The sequence below is a fragment of the Anolis carolinensis genome, chromosome 2 (genome assembly GCF_035594765.1).
Source record: "Anolis carolinensis isolate JA03-04 chromosome 2, rAnoCar3.1.pri, whole genome shotgun sequence".
Lineage (NCBI taxonomy): Eukaryota > Metazoa > Chordata > Lepidosauria > Squamata > Dactyloidae > Anolis > Anolis carolinensis.
In genome coordinates, this window is record NC_085842.1 from 228,502,028 (window position 1) to 228,526,451 (window position 24,424).

The following is a 24,424-nucleotide window of genomic DNA, read 5'->3' on the forward strand; positions in this document are numbered from 1 at the left end:
TCCAGTGGGTCTGGATGGGTGAAATCCACCAATGGAGAGGACAACAGCTGCTTTTGTTGTGCCTCCCCTCCAACATATTACTACCAGTAACACATATCAATGACTAAATAAAGAAATACGTACCTCCATCTTTGTGTGAGAAACTCTGAAAAGACAAAAACACACAATCAATTGGTGTTGACCCATATTTCTATCAAATTCTGAAGTGTTCAAATTGTTTTGCATACATTATATCAAGACTTCCTACTACTTTTACTGGTAAGACTAGTATCAGTCATACTACTTGTAGTACTCCTGACAGTATGACTAATATCAGTACTATTTACAGCAGTTCCATAAAGCTCTTGGGTTTCACTAAACTACAAACCTCAGAATTCCACAGAAAGGTATCATGGCAGTAAACATAGAATAATAGTGGTGTAATAGTGTAGTGCTCTCAGTTGGACACATTCTTTTAGCTGTCCCAATTTGGCAGACACATTCCTAATTAATCTCATATTATCCCACATTTCTGCTGCTTTTAAACATTCCATTTTCTCTACACCACTCTTTGCTCTCAGCTTACTTCAGTTGCGGCAAATTGAGTTCAAAGTACAAAAGTAGTTTGTATCCAATTAACCCAGGAGGAATAAGAGGAGAGGATAGATTCTCCCAGTTGGTTATGGCAAAAGCAAACTTCTTTATCCTCTCCCATTCTGATCTTATTGGCCATTCATGTCCATTCCTCATGAATAACCTTTATCAGCATGAATATATTCTGATCTTGCTTGGCCATCCATATCCTGGATTTCATCAGAGAATTATTGGAGGGCATGCTTCTCTTATCTTGCATTCAGTTTTTCACTATATGTGTTGTCAGAAATATTTATTTCAACCAGCCTACTACAATAGGTTGCAAAGAAGAAAGAGGTTGGGTCGTTGAAGGTGCTTATGGCTGGAATCACTGGATTTCTGAGTTTTCCAGGCTCTATGGCCATGTTCCAGAAGCATTCACTCCTGATGTTTTGCCTGCATATATGGCAGGCATCCTCAAAGATGGTGAAGTCTGTTGGAAACTAGGCAAGTGGGCTTTATATATCTGTGGAAGGTGGGAGAAAGAACTCTTGTCTGTTTGAGGCAAGTGTGAATATTGCAGTTGGCCAGCTTGATTAGCATTTCTGTGTTCTTAAATAATATGCTTTGTCCAGGTTGGTTCATCAGGTGCTCTAATATAGCTGACTTCCCTGGTTAAACCACCTCCCAGTTTAGGTGGTTCAGTTCACCTTGGAGGAGGAGTTTTAAATTGAACTTTACGGGCCAATGGATACTCCACCACAGACATCAGGAGAGTTGCAAGACCAAGAACAAGTTGGACCACTCTAACAACCACCATGTCAGACTACACAGAGAAACCACTGAAATCCACAAGCAGGTGATCAATTTCGACAGAAAGGAGGAAACCATGAAAATGAACAAAATCAGGCTACCAGTATTTAAAAAACCCTCTAAAATCAGGATAGTAAATAAATAACAACATTCAAAAGACAGGGGAATTCCAGACAGGAAATAATCAGGACCAGCTAACACATCCCAACAGAGTATTCCTCCAGACAAGGAAGCAACCAGGCTTGGAATCTGCAAGGCTATTCAATGCTGATCAAGCTGGCCAACTGCAACATTCACACTTGCCTCAAACAGACAAGAGTTCTTTCTCTCAGTCCGGACATTCCACAGATATATAAACCCCACTTGCCTACTTTCCAACAGATTTCACAATCTCTGAGGATGCCTGCCATAGATGTAGATGAAATGTCAGGAGAGAATGCTTCTGGAACATGGCCATACAGCCCAGAAAACTCACACCAACCCAAGGAAGAGATTGCTGTTCATGTTCCTTCCATTCTTGGGTGAGAGAAGGGCAAAAGTCTACTCTCTGCCAATAATGGAAGTGGCACAAGTGGTAGATGTAATGTAACCTTCAGAATGCAGAAAAGGGCATTTTTATATGAAAATTCAAAGGGTGGCTAGGGTCCTTAATGGTCCTTGGGAAAGACAAACTGGCTATAGGATGTATCCAATAAATTAGTTTCATTCTGACTTGATAACAGATAGATTAGAGCAGGGGTTCTCAAACTTTGACAGCCGTAGAGCCCTGAAAGAGTCTGTGCCCCAGGAGAACACTGCTGCTGCTGCAGTTGTTTCCAGCTGCTAAAAATTTTAATTTTCCTGCATTTCTCAGGATGGGGAAAGAGGAGGAGGCAGGAAGCAGTATGGTGCTGTGGAGCCCCTTACTATCACCTGTGGATCCCCAAGGGCTCCACGGAGCACAGTTTGAGAACCTTTGGATTTGATAATGGCTTTTCTGAGGCACAAAGTGAGTTCATGCCCAAATCATGGCCCACCTTCATAAAACAATTGTCTAGGTCAAAATATCCAATACTGTAGGATGCAACTGATCCAGCCTTCATTTCTTAAGTGCTAGATTACATAAGGTTAATTGATATAGATCTTTGAATACATGAGATTTGTTTTTCTTTATCTGCAAATGTTCAGCATACTAGTTGTGCTGTCTGGACTACAATGATATACTGTGTAATTTACTGAATAATGGAGATTCTTATGAAAAGCCTTCATCGCATAAATATGACTATATTACTAGGTGTTCTATGAATGGGAGCCTGCAAAATCACTAAAATGCCTGCAGCTCCATTCTGTGCATGATTAATCTTTCAGAGTATTTGGATTTTTAATAAAAAGTCAAACAGCAACGAGATTTTCGCTCCAAGTTCCCATTAAAATATTTAGCATTATTTTAATAGTGTTCAATCAAATTTAATAATACTTAAAAATAAAATCTGGCCTACTGCTCATGGAATTATAATTAGCTACTCTAGCTATTTAATCTTAAACCTCTTGAAATTTTTTAGATTGCAGTCCCACACTTGGTTTGGAGTTAGTCCTATTCAATTTAAAAAGGTTTACCTCTCTAAAGACATTTGTAAGAGTGAGTTGTTAATGTGCATCACTTTGAAAACTCCTGTTTCAGTGAGCAAAACGCATTCTCCACTTTTGAGTCAGTTTCTGGATGACTATTCTAGACATCTGGGCAGCCTATATAGGTGACTGATGCCAAAGACACCTGATAGATTGAAAAATGCAGCGTGTTTTTTAATTGACTATTTGGGCACCACACTTACTTTGCTTTTCCTTATACCTCTTCCACCCTAACTTGTATTATTTGTCATTTGCTGGAAAGAAAAGCTTGAACAAAGTAAAAGAGCAGCAGCACCATTCCCATCAAGAGCAATGATGTATCTCACTTCAACATTTCTTGAATTCTCTGTACATTTCTGGGTTGCTTTTTATTGTTTATATCTTACCTTTTGCAAGTCCTCAAAGGATTTCTCTGTCTCTTTTAGTTTCTCCAAGATGACTTGCTCTTTGGCTGATATTTGGGATTCTTCACTTTCTAGCTTTCCTATTTCTTGTTCTAACCTGCAAAACATATTAAAGAACGTCTTAAACATCTGGGGGAATCATCTTCTCTTATGGTATTTATTTGTGTTCATTGTTACTATAAACCCAGCATCCTTCTCCATCTAAATTTTATAAATTTCATCTTAAAATCCAGATCAAGGAGGTTTTTAAAAAGCATTAGATACACCAATGACTCAGGACTTGTGTATTGGCCCCAAACTCCAAGTTTGATCAGAAGTTACTCCTGGATGGTCAGGAACTTCCAGTCCGTAACATGGAATAAAGCCAATTAATGCAGTTGTATCCCACATTATAAAAAATTGTGGAATGTTTCAGAGTTTTAGTGGAACTCCAGAGCAGCTCTGCAGTTTGAGGTGAGCGTGGATAACTAGATTGGCTCTAATCTGAACAAGTCCACTATCCACATGGGCTGGCCCCATTCCCTTTTCCCCGCATTCCGTGGCATCAGCAAAAGCACTTGGCAATGGCAAAGAGCTTTCCAGAGCTCTGTTGTGATCTGACAATGGTGACAGGAGGACACCAGTGGAACCAAACTAGTTTTCCTTTTTCTGAAGTCTGCTTTGCCACTGCAGCAGGACAGAGTCATGCAATACAACTGCCTTGGGGCTAGTCCAGAGCACTGCTACTCTAGACTGGCCTCAGATTATGTGGCCTGTGTAGATGAGCCTTTATGTGATTGCTTGTTTGTTTATGACTCAGTTTATTTCTAATATGGGACCCAAGGATACTTACAATTTGATTTAAATCTGCATTTAAAATATTTTTGCACTATAACATTAAAACATTTAGAAAAATAATAACAAAATTCAGAAACGTTGGCTCCAAAATACAGAAGCATATTAGTGAACTAGCGATGCTTCCCCCTGTGAGATGGGAAAGGGAGAGATTGAGGGGATTTCCTCATTCCAGGCAGTCACTAAGGACCTCATCACATTGAGGTTGTCAAGCCATGGGGCAGCGGGGCAAATCCAGTGAGCAGTGGGGGAAACCGTTGCCCTGCACTGCCTGCAACTCCCCTTTCCCATCTCACAGGGGGGAAGCGTTGCTGCTTGGCTTTATCCCTGCACTGGCCCTGTTCTATGCAATGAAAATAGAAAGCCTCCTGTGTTCTCAGGGCTCCATCCTAAGATGCTTCTAGGATGGAGCCAGGATGGAGCCCCACCAGAAGTATCACAGGGTCATGTGATGGGCTCAAGCAGGCTCCATCCTAGAAGCATCCTATGACAGAGCTGGAGCCCAATGTGATGAGGTCCTCGGTCCTTGGCAGGACTGCTGCCCAATCATCCTCAAGAGACATCAGTGAAAAACTTTGGCTCCATCAAACTATAGCAGAGGAACACTGACTGTTGCTTCCCATCCCTGCTGAAACAAGAAGCAACAGACACAGAAAAACTGGTCAGTCAATGGTCACTTTGGCCATTTTAATATCTATCCAGGTCATGACCAATGTTTTAATTTGTCCTTTAATATCATTTTGCTAACTTTTGGAAAAAGTATAATCAATGACAATTTCGTTTTATGTTTCATGTCATGGAACATAAAACTTAACTTGCAAAATGAGTGTAATCCTGCACTGTACTACAGTAAACAACCTGAATGACAGTTGGCCTTTCCACCCTTCTTTCCATTTGGAATAAAGCCTTCATAAACATTGTACTGTACAGAGCTTTCCTTCCTCCTGACCTGTCTGTAGCAGTCCCTGGACACCTGTCAAGAAAGTGATTTCCTTCTTCTTGTCTCTTAAATGCGCCACAAGTCTAAATTTCACACAAAATAAATATTTAGCCATGCAGCCTTAAACTGAGTTCAGAATGACTCACAGGCACAGCACCTGAGCAAGAAACAAGGAGTAATGGAATGATGGGAAATGTCTAGCAGAAGCTTAAACAGTACTGTTTGCTTTGAACCATTGTAGGGCACCCCTTAGCCAAATGATTCTCAGTATAAGAGAATGGTGTAATTGCAATGGGAAATTTCAACCATATGATACCATAACTGATCATTACACACATCACTTCAAATAGTGAAGTCAACCAGAGAAATATCTGTTCTTATGACCTCAAGGGTAGGGTGATGGGGAACAAGAACGGTTGGAGGTGTTCTACTCCAATGCTGTGTGGAACATTAACATGTAAGTACTCAAACTATGTATTTTTCCCAGAAATGAACCTGAAGGCAGCACAATTTCTTAGCTGCTGATGTAATATACACATGGTTCCCTGGTAGCTTGTCAGTGAAGGTATAAATTTGCAGTCCCCCTTTTCAGTGGGGCTGTGGATTTTCTCCAACCTTTGCAGAGTTATGCAAACTGCTGAACCTTTTTGAGATTGACTTTGACAACCTGCAGAGTTTTTTTTTTTTGAAGCTCAGACAAAAACTAAGAGCAGATTTACTTGCCCACTGGCATGGAACCGACCAGCTGCTACTGTCCCAATGTCTCATCCCATATTATATTCTGTCACATTATATTCATGGCGACTTTGAAAAGCCAAAATCAGTATGGCTAAACATATTTACAAAAAGGGAAATAGAAAGATATAAGATATTATTCTTAAAATACAATTAATTAGAAAATAATAGAATTAAAACCTTTAAAACAAATCCAGCAAAAGACAAGGGGTATGCATAATCTGAACATAATACCATAAGAAGGGACAGTATTTTAAAAGCACTTGCAGTCAACGCATTGAAAGAAGCCTGTTGGAACAGAACTTATTTAACTTCCTGATCAAAGAACAAGGAGGGGACCATCCTAGCTTCCCTAAGGAGGATGTTTAAAAGCCTGACAGCATCAACTGAGAAGGCCTTCCCCTGTGTTCTCACAAGTGATGGGACCAACAGAAGGGCTTCCCTTGGAAATCATAGAGCCTGATAGGGAAAGAATGAATGAATTGGACATTCTGGGCAGTCTTCAAAGTTAACTCCAAAAAGAACGAATGGCAATAGCCAATTCTCCTAACTTGCTCTTCCAGCACCATCTAACAGAATCTGATCTGTAGCTCTCTATGATATGGGATGGTTGCAGAGCATTATCCAACACTTTAAGACCCCCACCTCCCAAGCTACTCAGGTTTTTAACTTTATTATGTTTTATTGTCAATGTGATTTTAAAATGCTTTATAGATTTGTTTTTACTTTTTCTATAGTGTGTCTTTTACATTGTCTGTAACTACCTGGGCTTGGCCACGTGTAAGCCGCCCTAAGTCCCTTTGGGGAGATCGAGGCGGGGTATAAAAATAAAGTTATTATTATTTATTATTAAGCTTCCTGAACATCCTTCTCCAGGGATGTTTTCCAATGTATAAGGATGAAATAGTAAAAAATAAAACGGTATCTTTAATTTTTTAGAATCCAGAGAAGATAAGGAATGACTGAAATCACAATCATTTCAGTGGTGATAACAAACTGGGCAAAGATCAGAATCTAATATGGCTAGCAGATACCACAAAATATTTGTGTATGTGAAATAATTACATGTAGGCAATATATGACATTATGATCCTCTCCTTTGTTTATCAACTAGAATACTACAGCCTTTATATAAAAAAAGATGCCCAAAAAACATGCTGTAGGATAAGTACTGCCATAGAGACTCTACAGTCACTTCTCCATATTCCTGAATTTTGTATCCATGGATGCAACAACCTACAGCTTGAAAATATTTTTTAAATACCAAAAGCAAACCTTGATTTTGTCATTTTAAATATGGGACATTTTACTATGCCATTGTATGCAATGTGACTTGAGTATTCACAGATTATAGTATTTACGAGGGACCCTGGAATCAAACCCTAGTGAATATTAAAGGCTCATTGAAGTATTAGGCATATTTATATTGTACATGGGTTAAAAGTTGTGGTTTCCACACTTAACACCATCTTGTGAGGTCTCCATATCAGAGGCATGTAATTTAATTATTCTAGAAACTAGGAATCTAGTGTTATGCCCGTGGTAGAAGACACAAAGAAAGACTTTATACATCAAGCAGTGTTTGGCTGCAATGTAGCGTTTTCCAGAATGTGCTTTGGTTTGGAATTCACATAAATCCTCTTAGATGGATTCTGTCTTCCCAAGGCTCATTAAGCCAGTGAGGCAGCTATGCTTTTGCTTTTCCATTTCATCCAGCTTAGCTGCTCTAGCTTAAGACTTCTGCTGTTGTCTTCAAAGCCAAGACTGCTTCATTATCTACTTTTCTAGTTGTCTGGGAAAGAATACAATCAATTGGGAATTCCTCTTTATTTTTCCTTTTCCTCATGGTATTGGCTGAATTGTATTTAGTAAATGGGACACATCTTGAATCTGCAAGGTTGTATAAGCAGAAAAAAATGCCACCTTCCTGAATGCACGCATACGTATAATGTATTGTATGTTCTGATAACAGATGGACCTGATTGAACCAGGAATGGAACCATGGAATCAGATATTCAGAATACTTATAAATTACAAGCATATGTTAGTGAATCAGATTTAGTGTTTATTACTCTATCAAACAGGAAAACAGGGCCAGCATCCAACATGGGCAGGAGGTAATATGTGCACTTGGAGTACACCTAACCACAAATATATGCAGAAAATGAATCCTAGGCCCCTTTCACACAGCTGAATAAAATCCACATTATCTGCTTTGAACTGGAATATATGGCAGTGTAGACTCAGATAACCCAGTTCAAAGCTGATATTGTCAGATTTTCCGTCTTGATATTCTGGATTATATGACTGTGTGGAAGGGCCCCTAGTTCCTATTTCCAGAATTGTGGCATTATTTTTTTTTGCCCCAAATTTGGGAAAGTTGGCTGTATGTATGTGATTGGGAATGTGTTTTAACTACCTTATTTCACTATGCAAATATTATGTTGTGGCAACTAATATGCAGTGAAAAAAGTCCCCTTTGTGGGGGCCCTTTTCACTGCATAATAATCTCTTTAAGGGCACAGCTGTACAACAATGTATAACATTACTGGGTTGGCAATTTATCCATATAAAACTCCAAAAGTATTTTATCTACACAACACTTTAAGGGTAGCAATTTACCAATTTGAGGTAATTTTCATACACCACATTTGTTCATGGTTGCAAATGTTTAATGGGTCATGGGAGCCACAAAAATCCTTATGGACTGCATGTGACCCATTGGTTACAGTTCATCGGCACTCATGGGGACTGGTAGATGCCAGATAAATGTTGTTTCTGGTTTCTTGAGATGTAACAACAACAACAACAACAACAACAACAACAATTACTACTACTTAATTATAATTATACTGTACTTTTATTCCTTACCCACCTCAAAAATATGCCTAACGGATGCTATACAACAAACTATATCAGGCATGGGCAAACTTTGGCCCTTGGGGTGTTTTGGACTTCAACTCTCTCAATTCCTAACAGAGTATAACCTAAACTCTGTATTGACTCGATACTGATTTCATATTACTATTGAAATACAGTAATGAAAAGCAAATTAAATAAATATAGTTGTACAATTTTACTGTATTATAAATAGCTTTTTAAAATGTTTTTTTTTTTGCTGGTTACTTGAGGATTCGGACTGCTTGAGTTCTTGTTAACTGAGAATTTAGTATATGGCTTCAAGCACAATGTTGGATTTAGGTCCACTAGGCTGGATCTTCACTGCAGTATATGATTTGTGTAGATCCATACGATGGTCCCAATATATGGAAACTGCATTATATGGTCTATGTAGACTCATAGACTGCACCAGAAAAGACAAACTTGCTTGGTAAAATGAGATGAAATAGGAAATGTGGAAGACAAGGGATACACATGGATACAAGGAAGCCACAACACTGAATTTGCAAGACTTGAGCAGGGGTGTTGATAACAGAGTGTCTTGGACTTCTCTCATTCATAAGTTTGCAATTAATAACTACCACCACCACCATCACCAGTCGCAGAGATAATACCGGTATCTGAACAAGTGATAATAGAAATAGTAGCGTCGAGCTACCCTGCTCAACACTATTAGAATAACATGCATTAGAAAACCCCCAAGACTGGGAATGCTGTCTTCTTGTATTATGAATTTGATGAAAAAGTTAAAATGTGTCAACTTCCCTTTCTTTTTGATGCCATTACGGGAACAAAAATATCTATTCAGCACATAGGGCCACAGTGGAAATTCAAAGCCTTAGGACTGTGGCTGATGTTCATATGTGATTAATATAATTAATAGAGAATCCTCATTGCTTCTCTCACTGATGTCAAGTAATGGAAGCTAAAGCAGAATTTGCAGCTAATTCATCACTAATTCTATCTATTGTTTGAATGCAGGAGGGTGGGCAGGAACTACTATCAGTTCTAAATGCTGTAGGCCATGGAGAATTACAACTTTTCTGCATAAACTCCAGCATTGAAAACATTCCTCCCTTCTTTTTCTTCTTTTCCCATGAACAACGAGTGAAAGCATATAGTGGTGAAAGGTCAAAGCGAGCTGTTTTTTTTAAAAAAAGAGTGCATACTTCCCTCCTTTGTTAAATTACATCTGCTGTACATACCTGATACTGTGCAAAGTATTATATTGTCTGGGGCAGGGGGAAGTGCTAGAGGTTTTTAAATATTAAGGATCAGGTTCTTTGCACACTGTGAACTATAAATAGAACAAAGAGCAACAGGATGTAGAAATAATTTTACAGAATTTGCATCGTATGCTTTTGCTATAGGCCAGAAATAACAGAAGACAGCCTTTTCAGAAAAGGAATTATGCATCTGCAATAAAATATACTTGCAATAACGAAGCTTGCTCTTACATATAGCAATGGGGTAGGGCCCCTCATCAGCACAGTTAAGGAGGTATCTATAAACAGTTTGAAATTAGGCACAAAGCCTTCAGTAGGCAATGGTCAGGAAATATTTCAACTGCTGTCACAATGAATCATATTATGTTTTCCTTGTTCAAAGTATTTTGTTACTGAGAAAGATGTATGACTGTTTCACTCATTAGGTAAAGATAAAGGTTTTCACCTGATATTAAGTCTAGTCGTGTAAGACTCTGGGAGTTGATGGTCATCTCCATTTCTAAGCCAAAGAGTCAGCATTGTTTGTAGACACCTCCAAGGTCATGTGGCTGGCATGATTGCATGGAGCGCCATTACCTTCCCCCCAGAACGGTACCTATTGTTAATGTGGGATTTGTGTATAGATAGTGTTTAAATGCAATTTGTGTCTTGGTTTGTATTGCATACTGATTGCATCATCCAGAGTGTACTATAGTCTGTAAAGTTAATTACTGAGAAGCTATGATGTGTGGCTGGAACTGGGAAGTGTCCAGACACAAGTGTTTGTGCATTACTGGTTACATCAGTTCAGTTCTGTTCTGTTCAGTTCTGAGTAGAGTAGAGTCAAGTCCTGTGTTTGTCTGCAAGTCTGTTTGTCTTGATTATTACTGAAGTCAGTAAAACCTTGTATATAGTTTTACTAACATCTCTGGGTGTCTCTTCGTGCTGCGTTCCACTGATTCCATCCAACTACTGCTTCACTGTGTAAATTACTCTAACAATTGGTTATGGGCCCAGACTGACCAGTTTCTAGACTGCCCAGATCCTAGACTGGACCAGTGTTTGCTTCGCTGCTGCTTCGCTGCGTAAATTACTCTAACACCTATTGCTCTAGTCACATTTGCATGTTTTCAAACTGTGAGGTTGGCAGAAGCTGTGGCTAACAGCGGGAGGTCATCCCACTCCCCGGATTTGAACTGCCAACCTTTCAGTCAGCAAGTTCAGCAGCTCAGCGGTTTAACCCACTGTCCCACCAAGGACTCATTACACAGCATCAAATCCAGGCTCAAGATAAAAAGTACATGTTTGGAAGGTACTATATCCAAATCCATCACCATCACAACTCCTGGAGATGGTACATACAGTTAACACACATCAATATATATATTGGCATTGATTTTAGAACAACTCAGGGCATAATTACTACTGAAGCTGAGAAAGTTGGGAGCAATTCCCTGGTGTTCCTTCCTAAATGGAAAAACAGGAAGCATATATTGGATCTCTGCATCAAAATCAACATAGCTTCATCTCCAGGTTTTGTGTTCTGCAGACATGAAAACAGCTGGATGTGAAGACGACAACTCTTTTTAGATAGGACTATCAGGAAAAAAGCTTCTTGCATTCCCTCTACTTCTGTTATTTTTTATTTTAAGATAGTGAATTGATCTAGGACCCCCTAATATCATTTGCAGGCTGATCATTCAGTGTCACCCGTTCAGCATGGGGGAGGGAAGTTTGGTTTATGCACAGTTAGACCCTCCAAATTGAAATTTTCTCAAAACAGTGACAACACCTCAGCAAGATGATGTTTTAAAAGGCAAATTCAGAATCAAACAGAACAACCACCAAGGCATCTTTAAGTCAGATCCATTCTTATTTCTTTCCTTTGTGCACATTCTTTGTCCGCACTGGGACTGTCTTAGAGCAAGAACAGAGGAGACGCTGAGAAAGAGGTCAGCGGCACTTGCCAGCACTTGTCAAAGAAATACTAGCAAAAGCTGAATGGCCTTTGACCTGGAGAGAGCACAAAATGCAAAACTTTGCTTCTGGATAAAAGCAGGATCTTTAGAGCAAGATGACTGATTTTCTGTGAACCAAGATGACCTGCTGCTAAAGAAGAAACTGGATGCCTGCCTGCACAGAATTTCACATTTTTGAAAATGAAATTTAAAAAGCATACAAAATAATCTCGACTATAAAAAAGACCACTCCATTGTGAATCTATGTGACCTTTATTTTAATATTACAAACTAACATATTATAGACCCTATCTGCACAATAAATTTACATCAGTTTATACAATTTTGGAGGACACTGTCCTACAAATAACAAATTTGTAGTATGTGCTGAGACAGGCAAAGTTTGTTAGCTTCCTTTGCAGAACAGCAATTTCAAGGATTTTGACGCAAAAGCAATCGTTATTATATCAGATTTGCATTTGTGATGTAGGCATACCTATCAATTTCTCCTAATCTTTCATTAACAATACCTAAATGAAAGGAGACATATTTTTTCTTTCCTTTTAAAAAACTGTACTCAAAGGTAATTTGTTAGTATCCTGCAGCAAAATCTACAAAGGCCCAAATCAAATAGTTAATATTGAGTGGAAAGAATGTCTCAATGTTGATTTAGCAAATTCCCAGTAATTCAGTGGAGTGAATGTATTGTTGTCTCTCCACTTACATGGATTTCACAATTGTGGGTTTGATTCATGAGCTTATATGCCTGTCACTGCCTCCTGACCATTCATATTTCTCAGTAGGTGGAGGGGAAGTGAAGGATCATTGTCTACATTGCACTCAAATACTGAAGATGGGGCTGATATGTGAACATTCAAATGGCAGCTTCATCCTCAACTGGTGATTGGGGATAATTGGGCTGTTTGGGAGGCAGATGTGCCACATGTTTTTTGCCCAGTGCCTTCTTCCTTTGCCTGGCTGAGACAGATATTCATGGCTGGTTATTCCTTTTCATTCTATTAGCCACATGCACAATGAAGGACCTTCTTATAGCAACACCAGAGGCACTCCAAGTGGTCAGCTACTGGTCAAAGGACATTTAGTATAATGCCGAGTTTCTTTTAACTTTGTTTGTGTTTTCATATACATTACAACTTGTACCCTCAGTTCGCTTCTGACATGATAAATAAATATTAGCCACAAATATCTGTGCTCCCTGAAACCCCTCTTCTTTTGCCCTGGTGAAACACATTTGTGGCATTCAGGAAGTGGAGAAGCTGACCATGCAAATCTGGCTCCTTTCAGTCTGCCTGTGTGTTGCAAGTGCCTATTTAATCTCAACAAAGAAGGGAGGCACCAAGTGGAACAGAAACACGTGGCATAAAGGAAGAAGAAAAGAGTCATATCCAGGACCTCATCACATTGAGGTCCCGAAGCCAGGTGATAGAATGGGAATCTGTAGGGCAATGTGGTGAATCCATGGGGCAGCAGAGGAAACCATAGCTCCATGTCCTGCATCACCCTCTTCCCCATCACATTGGAGAGGCTGTTGCTGCCACCTTCCCCCCATGCTATCCCTGGCTTACTCAATCAGAACACAGGCAGTCAACTGTGTTCTGAATTCTTCCTCTCAGCACACTTTCAACATGGAGCTGGCATGAAGCCCTGCCAGAAGTAGCTCTACATCATGTGATGGGCACCAACAGGCTCCATATCGGCTCCATGTTGAAAACATCCTATGACGGGGCAAAAGCCCCATGTGATAAGGTTCTGGTGTGGGCAACAAGAACAACAACAACAACTTTTATTTGTTAACACAGTGAAGGATTAGTTCCTCCATCACTTCCTGTTTGCTGCATATTTCCATTTCCCTATTTACCCCCTTTCTTTGACAGGGCAAAACAACTTCCAGTATGCAGTAAGAGAAAAAGGACCCAGGATGTGTAGGTAAAGTGAAGTGATGACTGGGTCCAGCTCCCTCTTCTCCTTTGGACCTCTGCAGATAGCCATCCCCGGGGCCATAGAGGTGATGCCCCATCCCTGCCCCCCAAGATATGCTCATTTTTTCCACTTTCAAAGAGGGGTTGTGCCCCTAACCTAGGCGTGGGCAAACTTCAGCCCTCCAGGTGTTTTGGACTTCAACTCTCACAATTCCTAACAACCTATCGGCTATTAGAAATTGTGAGAGTTGAAGTCCAAAACATCTGGAGGGCTGAGGTTTGCCCTAACCTCTACAAAAGTGAAGGGACAACTGTAGTTGGGAATAATAATTGCATTTAGGACAGAATAAATTTTAAGACTAATACATTTTACTGAACATAAGATTTTGTGGATTCCAGCGCACTTCAAGTGATGAAGTAAGCTGCTGTCTATTAAAAGTTTACTTGACTGATTTATTTTTACTTATTTCTAATTAAGTTTCTTCATTGGCTTGGGCGTCGTTCCTAAATCACACCCCCTAAATCACACAGCTCTTAATAGAAAATTACTAGGCTGAAAAGTGCAACATTTTGTTGAGCAGTAAGGAAGTTAGGAGTTTTTTTGTTTCTGTTTGCATTAGACATGAAGCCCAAATGTTACTTAAAGAGTGTGGAACAGAATTTAAAATCTTGATTAATTGACTTCATAAAAAGAAGTGTTTCACTTCTTTTCATTCTTTTATGAACTGCTCACTTTTGATAGATGGCCTCTCATCGGCTGGACTTTGGATGCACCCAGCTGCATTATTGGTGCTGCTTTCTTTCACAGTGAATGGGTTTAATTTAAAAGCTGATTGGGAGAGAGAGCGGGCTTTGCTCTTCTGAAAAGCAAAAAGCGAAGCTTTGCTCTCTGCGGGTGGCTGCATAACACACAATGTAGCTGCACAAGGCAAAGAAAACAATGTTTTTGCCACCATCTGCTCTCCTCCCTAGTCATTTTCCCCAGAAGATTATTTAGGGAGATGCCCATCAGTGGTGACTTTTAAACTCTATTCATATGATCTAGGAGATTGCTGCTATCCACAAGATCTACATGGTCTAATGCTTCAATGTGTGCTTTCTGACCCGGGCGTTTCATCTTCTGGCTCTACTGTTGTTTTATTTTTTACTAGATTGGGTATTCGGTGATGCCCGGGTTATTTGAAAAGGGCCTTGTTTGTTTTTGGATGTTAGGTAATATCAGTTTGGTCATAGGTTACACTATTTCTTAGAAAAAAAACCTCAATCTTTCCTGCTGTTTTTTATTAATGCTCCCATTAGAAAATGCATAAGGATGTGGGTGAACTGCAATTGCCAAAAATTTTGGGTCAACCCTCCCAAAACTCCCAACCCTCCCAGTATTCTCAGTTGGCCATGTTGGGTCTGTGTGCCAAATTTGGTCCAGATCCATCATCTGCTGGGTTCAGTGTTCTCTGGATAAGAGTGAACTGCAACTCCCAGATTCCCAAGGCAATCACCCTGAAGCTGTGCCAGTATTCACAGTTGCCCATGTTGGGTCTGTGTGCCAAGTTCGGTCCAAATCTGTCATCAGATGGGTTCAGTATTCTCTGAATACAGGTGAACTATAACTCTTGGATGTCAAGTTTAATCACCCCCAAACCCTGCCAGTATTGTTGGATCTGTGTGGCAAGTTAATTCCAGGTCCATCGTAGGTGCAGTTCAGAGTGCTCTTAGATTGCAGGTGAACTATGTGGTGGATTGATTATAATAAATGGAAGCTCTTATGTGTACCCATGATCTAGAGTCACCCTTAAAACAATAACATGCCACCCAGGTTTGCAGAACAAAAATACAGGAACTTTACTGATTCCAAGAGATCAAAAACAGTAGTATTTACAATGATCCCGCTGATCACTTACAGAAGTCTACAGTCCTAAATAGTACTTTCTCAGTCCAGAAATCTGCTTCAGAGAAGAATACAATCCTGGTTCTTCTCCTTCTTCTCACAGCAGCAAATAGACCTCAAAATAGCAAGGCCTCTCTGAGTACACTAGTTTCTTCACCAGCAGTACTCAGTCAGCACTGAGAACTTGTCCAAATTGATTCTGCAACAGCAGAACAGAAACAGTATCAAATCAATCCCCAGGTCTTTGCAGGCTCAGCCAATCAGCTTCATGCACTTCATTTTCCAGTTAACACACACAGCACAGTGCCTTTGAAAACCATGACAAACTATACATCCCAGTCTCTAAAACTCCTATAAATCATGGTGAATTCTCCCCAATCGTCCCCAGTATGTGCAGTTGCTGATCAGTTCCTCTGTTTGCTGTGTGCCATAGGAAAGGGTAGGGAAGGGTTAAGAAAGAGGCAGTGGGCGGGGTCATGTAAATGGAGAAAGAAAGGAACATTGGGATGTGCTACCTATAACTTGCAATGTCCTGGGAGGGAGTGACTTGGTGGCTTTTTAGCACTGGGAACTATAGCCTGATTGTGGAGGCTGGAGGCTGTCTGCGTGAGCGGACACCTGCACCACATACATACATACAGATTTTAACTTTTATTCTGTGTATAGATAGATTGTCTCATTGGTGATTTCACTCCTTTTACGCAGTACTAAAAAATGTTGGGTATGCTGCCACTGCCATTGTCTCTGATGCCCCATCTACACTGAGGTATAAAATCCAGATTATCTGATTTGAACTGGATTATATGGCAATGTAGATCCAGCCTGAGAGATCCCCTGCCAGTGTCACCCTCCCAAAGTATTGCTGCTGCTACTTTGGCCTCTTATCAAAAGATCTCAGGGTTTCTTACAAATAATATGAGGTATTAACCAATGTAGAAGAGCAATGTAATTTAAATAATCCAAAAATATGCAATGTAACAAATTAAACCATTTTACAGTTTTATATTTTTTGAAGTTTTAAAACTAAGTAAGTTCCACTCTCTCACTCTTGAAGAAGGCAATGGCAAACCCCCACTGAAAAAATCTTGCCAAGAAAATCCCATTATAGTTTTGCCTTAGGGTCTCGGATTAGCTGGGAATGACTTGAAGGCACACAACAACAAGTGTTTGTGTGTGCGAGAGTTTGCACGTGCACTTATGTCTCTAGGGATAGCTGTGTTCCCTCGCTCAACTGAACCATAATTTTTCACTTGAGAATTTTTGACTCAAGACTAAACAAATTCACAGCAGCAGAAAATAGACACTGTGGCAGCCCACTCTTTCAACCAGCACACAGTTCCTGTCATTCAGTTTGTCTTCACCTTTCTCTGTATATTAAGCCAGATCACAAATGAGCCCCCCAAATTCCCCAGCCCCTTTCTGAGCAGAAAAATGTGTATGGGCAGTGGGGGCATTGTTAATAGCTTAATTCATGGTACGGAGATGGAGCCCCCCATTGAGCAGAAGGTTAAATTCTTGTTCTGGCAGGACTGATGACTTGGTTGGGTTGCTGTCCTAAAGGTTGGGTTGGGTTGCTGTCCTAAAGGTTGTTGGTTCAAATCCAACCCGGGGAGAGTGTGGATGAGCTCCCTCAATCAGCTTCAGCTCCATGCGGGGACATGAGAGATGCCTCCCACAACAAAGATGAAAACATCAAAACATCTGGGCATCCCCTGGGTAATGTCCTTGCAGATGGCCAATTCTCTCACACCAGAAGCGACTTGCAGTTTCTCAAATCACTCCTAACATTTTTTTAAAATGGGATGGAGATGCAGAAATCTACTAATGGATGAGACTGCTTTAGTATGTTCTGACAATCTCCTCCCAGCCTTTTGGAGCATGCTTGGAAAAATTCTCCACTCCTGATAAAGCTTTATTGTTAATACAGATGAAGGAAACATGGGGTTAAGGGAGGAGAGCTGGTAGAAGTAGATGCAAAACATGGTGTTTCCTGTGTAGAAGTTTAAAATGTACTGGACTGGATTTGCATGTCCCTGAATTTCTCCATCTTATTCATTATGGTGATATTTAGGGTGGGGTGGCATTTAACCCAACTTTCTCAGCAATGTAGTCTGAGGGGAGTAGAATTCATTTTCTTTGAGAATTTCCTGGAAGTTTTTCATTCCAACAGGAAGCTCTGTTTACTGCCCCACCTCTATTCTGAAGTGTATCATTGCTGAGGACTCAATTTAATGCTATCAATTAAAAAAATCACCCTTGTGATTAAGAATCCTTATGGTTCCTTTGGTCAACATCCTAACAATGAAGCTCCCAACAAGATATAAACACATCTTGGTTCCTCAAAAACCCAAGTAGGTCCAATAGCATGGGGACATCAAGTGGCATCATTGCGATTTTCCATTTTTTAATAATAATTTTTATTAAGTATCAAGATTGATAAACAGTGAAAGTGTGGGAACAATAGTGTGATAGGAAAGATGGGTGAAGGAAAGCAGAGGGGTATGGGATAAAAAGACAAAAACAGGAGAAAGAAAGAAAAAGACCAATTTTTTAATTTTTAAAAATAATAATAAAATAAAATGATTTCCTTATAATCCTTAGCGGTTAGGGTCGTCTTCATTCTTTCCGCTACTAGTATTCATTGTCCTTCTGACCCTATTTCTTCTCCAGTTAATGATAGTCTATTAGTTCTTCTTTTGTGTGAAATAATTTTCTACTGGTTCCCAGTTGGTTTGTTTTATTGGGTTTACCGAGTTCTTTTTAAGAAAAAAAGTCAATTGGTCCATATCTTTAACTTCCCTCACTTTGTATCTCCAATGGTCCAAGTCTGGTGTTTCTTGTAATTTCCATGTTTTTGCAAAGACAATCTTTGCGGCCGTTGACAAGTATGTGAATAGAATGTCCTCATTTTCAGTCAGAATAAAATCCTTATCTAATAAGCCTAAAAGGTAATATGCTGGTTTCTTTGGGAATGTTCTTTTGAATATTTTTTGAAATTCCTCATGAATCTTTGTCCAATAGCTAGTAGTTTTCTTACAAATCCACCAAATATGAAAGAAACTTCCATCATGGTCCTGACATTTCCAGCAGTGTTTTTCAACATTCTTGTACATCTTAGGTAATTTTATCGGTGTCATATACCATCGATGGAATATCTTGAGCCAATTTTCTTTAAGGTCCATCGCGTAGGTATATTTTAGCTTTTTATTCCAAATTAATTCCCATTCATTCAAATTAATTGGTCTTCTTATGTTTTCTACCAATTGAATCATACATTTTTTCTCTCCTTCCTTCTCTGTTGCCCAGTCCAATAGTCTATTATAAATTTTTGTGATTAGTTTCTTTTGTGTCTGGAGGATTTTATCCCAAAAAGTTTCATTTGTGTTAAATCCTATCTTTTTATCGTGGTTATAATGCTCTCTGATTTGTAGATAGTGGAGCCACGATATATTACTCAATTCTTATTTCAGTTCTTGGTGTGGTTTTAGATCTGAGATATTCTTAATTAAAGTATCTTTATATGTTGGCCATCTAGACCAGCCCAGTAATCTCCTTTGGTTTGCTTCCAAAATTGATACCCACAATGGGGTTTTAGTATAAAAGTATCTTTTGTACTTGTCCCAAACTCTCAACAAAGAAGATGTTACAAAATGGTTTCCAAAACCCTTTTCTTTCTTCTCTCTTTCATAACAAGTGTATGCGTGCCAGCCTACCCTGAGATCGTGTCCTTCTAAAGTTAAAATCTTTTCATTTCCCAGAGTCATCCAATCTTTTGCGATTTTCCATTTGAACAGAAGATCCCATGATGTATCACTAGGAATTTTTGAAAAATTCCTCTTCAAAAGATGTGTTGTGTGCCACATCAATGTGTGCACAGGTATATATGTATACACACTTTTAAAAAAGATGTCCACAGTAGTACATTGAACTAAGAGTTTGCAACTACTGAAGGCATAAACTCAAACTTTTGAGCACTTATAGAAAACATCACAAATAAGGCCACCTGTTACAGGAAACATCATGAAAGATACCAAATGAAGACAGATCTTTGTCAGATCTTTGTCAAAATCCTGATATGAGGCAGTGGAAGCAGCACTGGTAAATTTTGAGAACCATTTAATACCTTTAGCTAATGCAGTTTTAATCCACATTTCTTTGATTTCTAAGCAAATGCAAACAATTAGTCAATGTCTACAACAGGTCCCACATTTTTCTGAAATTTCAGGTATACCTAAGTTGTTTTCACAATTCAAATAACTAAAATCTAGTTTACTCTCTATCATTTACCAGTAAATGCTGACATTTACCAGTAAATGCTAAGATTTACCAAAGAATCCAGACATTATCCAGAATGGAGAGTTCATTACATCAGAAGGTGTGTCCTGTGAGAAAGTCCTTTATGTAAACAGGACCTACTTATTTAAGCTGGCTTCAGTCCATGTGAGCTTTATGGCTTGACAGACATTTCTCTGTATTTTTTAACATCTCCTTGAGAATGTCAATGTCTTTGTATGTCCCATGAGGACATTATATTCCAGGGCTTTAAAATATCTTGTTAACACCCCTTTTAACGTTCTGAAGGGTGTTCTCAGCACTTTTCCACGGTGAATGATTTTAGGGTTTCATTTATCTGTGATAAAAAATAACCCCAGCTGACTTTTATTGCATAGTTACAAGTACAGTCACCAGGGATTTCCATGCTCCCATTCTAGGAAGTAATGGATCACTCACTTTCAGGAACGGCTGAATCTCTGTGTTCAACCCATTGGTGAAGCCCTGAACTATTAGGGAAAGTTTCTCCACAAAGTCCTTTCTCATAGGACCCCCCTCCCCCTTCAAATTAGTGAATTCTTCATTGAAAATGTTTTTTAAAATAGTGGTTCTCAACCTGGGGTCCCCAGATGGTTTTGGCCTACAACTCTCAGAAATCCCAGCCAGTTTACCATCTGTTAGGATTTCTGGACGTTGAAGGCCAAAAACATCTGGGGACCTCAGGTTGACAGTCATTATTCTAGAACTTTTTGGTAAATGTCCACCCATGTTAGCCATTTCATCCTCCTGACTGGATGGAAAACCAAAAGGCTTCTTGCTCCATCTTGTGCCTTCTAAACTTTGGTTATTCCTGTATTCTTTTTAGTTTGTTCGCTCCTTGACTTTGGCCCTTTGGCATTAGACTGTTGACTTGTTACAATCACATTGTTTCAACAAACAGAAGCATGCCACTACTGAAATAATCAATTTCACACATCAGCACAATTGTGTGATGATGGCACTTGGTTGATGCAAGTTTTTGCAACCAGCCTTCTGTGTGGTTTTGTTTCTTAACCATGTTTGCTCTACCCAGAACATATACACTGTTTTTTCTATTTTTCTTTCTTTCCCCCCTATTTTGTTGCAATTTAGTAATGATGGTTTAGCATACTTGTAAGGTCTTTTTTTTTACTGAGATTGCAGTGGAAGGAGTTATCACACATGGAAGAACAATAAAACAACAGCTATATTGAATTCATTGATGGGTTTTTCCCAAAAATAAAAAAGAGATGATCCAATCATGAATCAAGCACAATGCAACTACGGGGCAGCCACAACATTGGGTAGTAAGTCCCATCAACAGGCACTTTTATCTTGCCATAATTGCACTTTTTTGCCTTTGCCTTGCCCTTTGATACTGGCTTCTCACTTGCTCCTCAATATTACCTCCTAGTTTCTCCTCTGCTCTGGAATATTTGCTAGTACCTTGCTTCAAGTTCTTAATTTTCAACTGTGAGCCATATCACAGTATGATCAAAAAGGTTGTGGCCAGGCAACAGAAGGCAAAAGCTATTCATAACAAAGAATACACAAAACTACTATTTGTAGAGAAAGAGAATAGAAAACCTGGAATTTATGCATTTAATTTATGAAGAAAAATAGTTTACTCTGTATTTTCCTTCTTGCTCAGTCAACTGAATGCAAACTAAACTAAGGTCATTCCTTGCAGACAGAAATCGACATTTCCTCCCCAAAGTACAAACTACTTTTGTACTTTGAAGTCACTTTCTAGCAATTGACATAAGCTGTTGATAAAGTATTATGTAGAAAGAAAGAAAAAACAGTACATATTTTAGGCAGCTAAGAAAGCAGAATAGGAGAAGATTCATGATGTTGGCTCTCCTAAACTGGGACAGGTCATAGCAGTCTGGGTGCTCATACCAGGTCTGTTTCTTACCTGCTATTACCTGCCACACTGTGTGTGGTCATTTGGGAAGGAATTGCTGACTTTTGGCCCTAATGATCAATCTTAACTGCTCCACTATATTCATGAGGAACAATGACCATTAACTATTCAATGTCCATTTATTTTCTTCTAGATCAAATGTATCAAATGCATCCAGTAATCTTGGTTCACTGGCTTGACCTTGAAGGAACTGGTGGTGGTGACGGCCGGCAGGGAGATCTGGCGTGGTCCATGCGGTCACGAAGAGTCGGAGACGACTAAACGACTGAGCAGCAGCAATCTTGGTTCATTTGTATGAGAAATGGCCCCTTAGTTTATTCAGAAAGCATAATCTGTATTTTGAGAGTCAGATAATATCCTTTTTTTTCCCGTGTCAGGAGCGACTTGAGAAACTGCAAGTCGCTTCTGGTGTGAGAGAATTGGCCGTCTGCAAGGACGTTGCCCAGGGGACACCCAGATGTTTTTTGATGTTTTTATCATCCTTGTGGGAGGCTTCTCTCATGTCCCCGCATGGAGCTGGAGCTGATAGAGGGAGCTCATCCGCACTCTCCCCGGGTGGGATTCGAACCTGGCAGCTTTCAGATCAGCAACCCAACCTTCAAGTCACAAGGCTTTAATCCACTACGCCATCGGGGGCTCCAGATAATATCCTGAAACACCATATATTGGAGATAATGAAAGTGAATGGTCTTAACTATAACTATAATAGCCCATTTATGAAGGTATCTGTTCTATGCCAGAGCTCAGTTTAAAGAGGGCTACATCTTGATAAATTCTTTTCCCATCCATCCCATGCCATAATCAAAGCCTTAAACCATCGGCATTTCCAAAGGATTTCCTGATTTCTTTTTCCACCTGAACTTCAGTGTAATTTGTGTGCCTGTATTTAAAAGGCTGTGTTTTCTCCCTTCTTGTTGCCCAACCCTATTCCCAGGAGCAGGTTCATTTCCTTGTTAAAGGATGTAAATAGTTTAGATGTAAATATTATTCTTCCTCGAGTTTATCCATTGTTCAGAAGAACTGGACATAAACAATGGGTCTATGCAGCCATGGCCATAATATCGACTGACTGTTGTTTGCACTTCAAGAATTTGTTTGGGGTTGGACAAGAGAAGTATTTTTATTTGATCTCACAGATTATTTTCTTTTATAATTGTTGTTCTTCTATTTTTTATATGGTACACAACTACTGACCTTGGTTACTATGTTATTTTACTCCTCATTGTCATCTATGTCTTATGGCGACTCTAAGGCGAATCCATCATGGGGTTTTCTTGGCAAGATTTATTCAGAAGGGTGTTGCCTTTACTTTACTCTGAAGCTGGGAGAATGCAAGTTGCCCAAGGTCACACAGTGGGTTTGCATGGCTAAGCAGGATTCAAAGTATAGTCTTGAGTTCTAGTCCTATGCTCAACTGACTAATGACATCATTCAAAGGAGTAAATTCAGCAACATGTGCCACTTCGTCTTCCCTTTTGCCATGGAGTCCACTGGCTCCCATTCCACAATGCACAGCTACTTCTAGCAGGGTTTTGTGGTAAAAGGAAAGATGAACCCACACATTCCACCACGGCACCAACATGGGAGGCTTCCCATCTTCAATTGTGATCAATGGGGGGGGGGGGGGGAAGCTAGGTGGCCAACATTTTTCCCCATTGGATGGGGACTTGGGTGAGTCAGGCAATGTGGGGCGTGGGGTGATGGGTTCCCCATGCCCCCCGATGGTTACCGCCAGATGAATGGTGCTCCCGGTGGCCCATCTGATGAGGTAAGCACACTGGCACTCCTATTTTCCTCCTCGCTGCCATATTATCTATATTTATACAGGAAGAAACACAATATAAGTGCTATCCAGAATTTCATCTATAATATAGATGTGGTGGTGGTAGTGAATGTGTTAAGAAGGAAGACAGAGGGGAATTAAAGACAGCAAGCACTATTGATGCCAGTTAAAATTATATTGGCTAGAATCTAGTAAATCTCAACTACAGTAGATTTACTGAATCATTTATTTAATGGTAAGTCAACACATAGGTAAACCACATTCATTCCACAGAGTCTTCCAATTGGATTCAGGCCATGCCTTGATAAGAATTAATTCTGATTCAAACTTTTGGAGCTGTGCAATAAAATGTAACTCTGCATTTTCATCCACCTCTAATTTCTCTTCAGAGTGTCTTTCCTCCACATTTCCTCCATGGCTACTTTAGAGTCACTGACAGAATATCCCAGTGGGAGGAGGAGATCGTGGAATGAATTGTTTTTTCCCCTTTGGTTAATTTTTGCACTGGAAAGGCCATTCAGCATTTAAGGGAGTTGTGATCCAAAACTTTTAGAGGATCACCTTTCCCCAAGCCTGATCTATACAATCCTGTTGTTCAGGAGAGTAATTTATCATAATTGGACTTGGGAACCTTTGAGGTAACAGAATG

General features: G+C 39.6%; 1 protein-coding gene across 7 annotated transcripts in view; it reads right to left on the bottom strand.

Annotated features, from left to right (window-relative positions):
- palm2akap2 (PALM2 and AKAP2 fusion) overlaps nucleotides 1-24,424 on the bottom strand; it is a 408,244-nt gene that overhangs the window by 183,445 nt on the left and 200,375 nt on the right. For all 7 annotated transcript variants that reach the window (XM_062971855.1, XM_016991073.2, XM_062971856.1 and 4 more), the window contains exons 4-5: nucleotides 3,360-3,474; nucleotides 124-145 (exon numbers count right to left, since the gene is read on the bottom strand). In XM_062971855.1, the coding sequence (XP_062827925.1) occupies nucleotides 124-145; nucleotides 3,360-3,474 (137 nt within the window). The remainder of the gene's footprint in view (nucleotides 1-123; nucleotides 146-3,359; nucleotides 3,475-24,424) is intronic.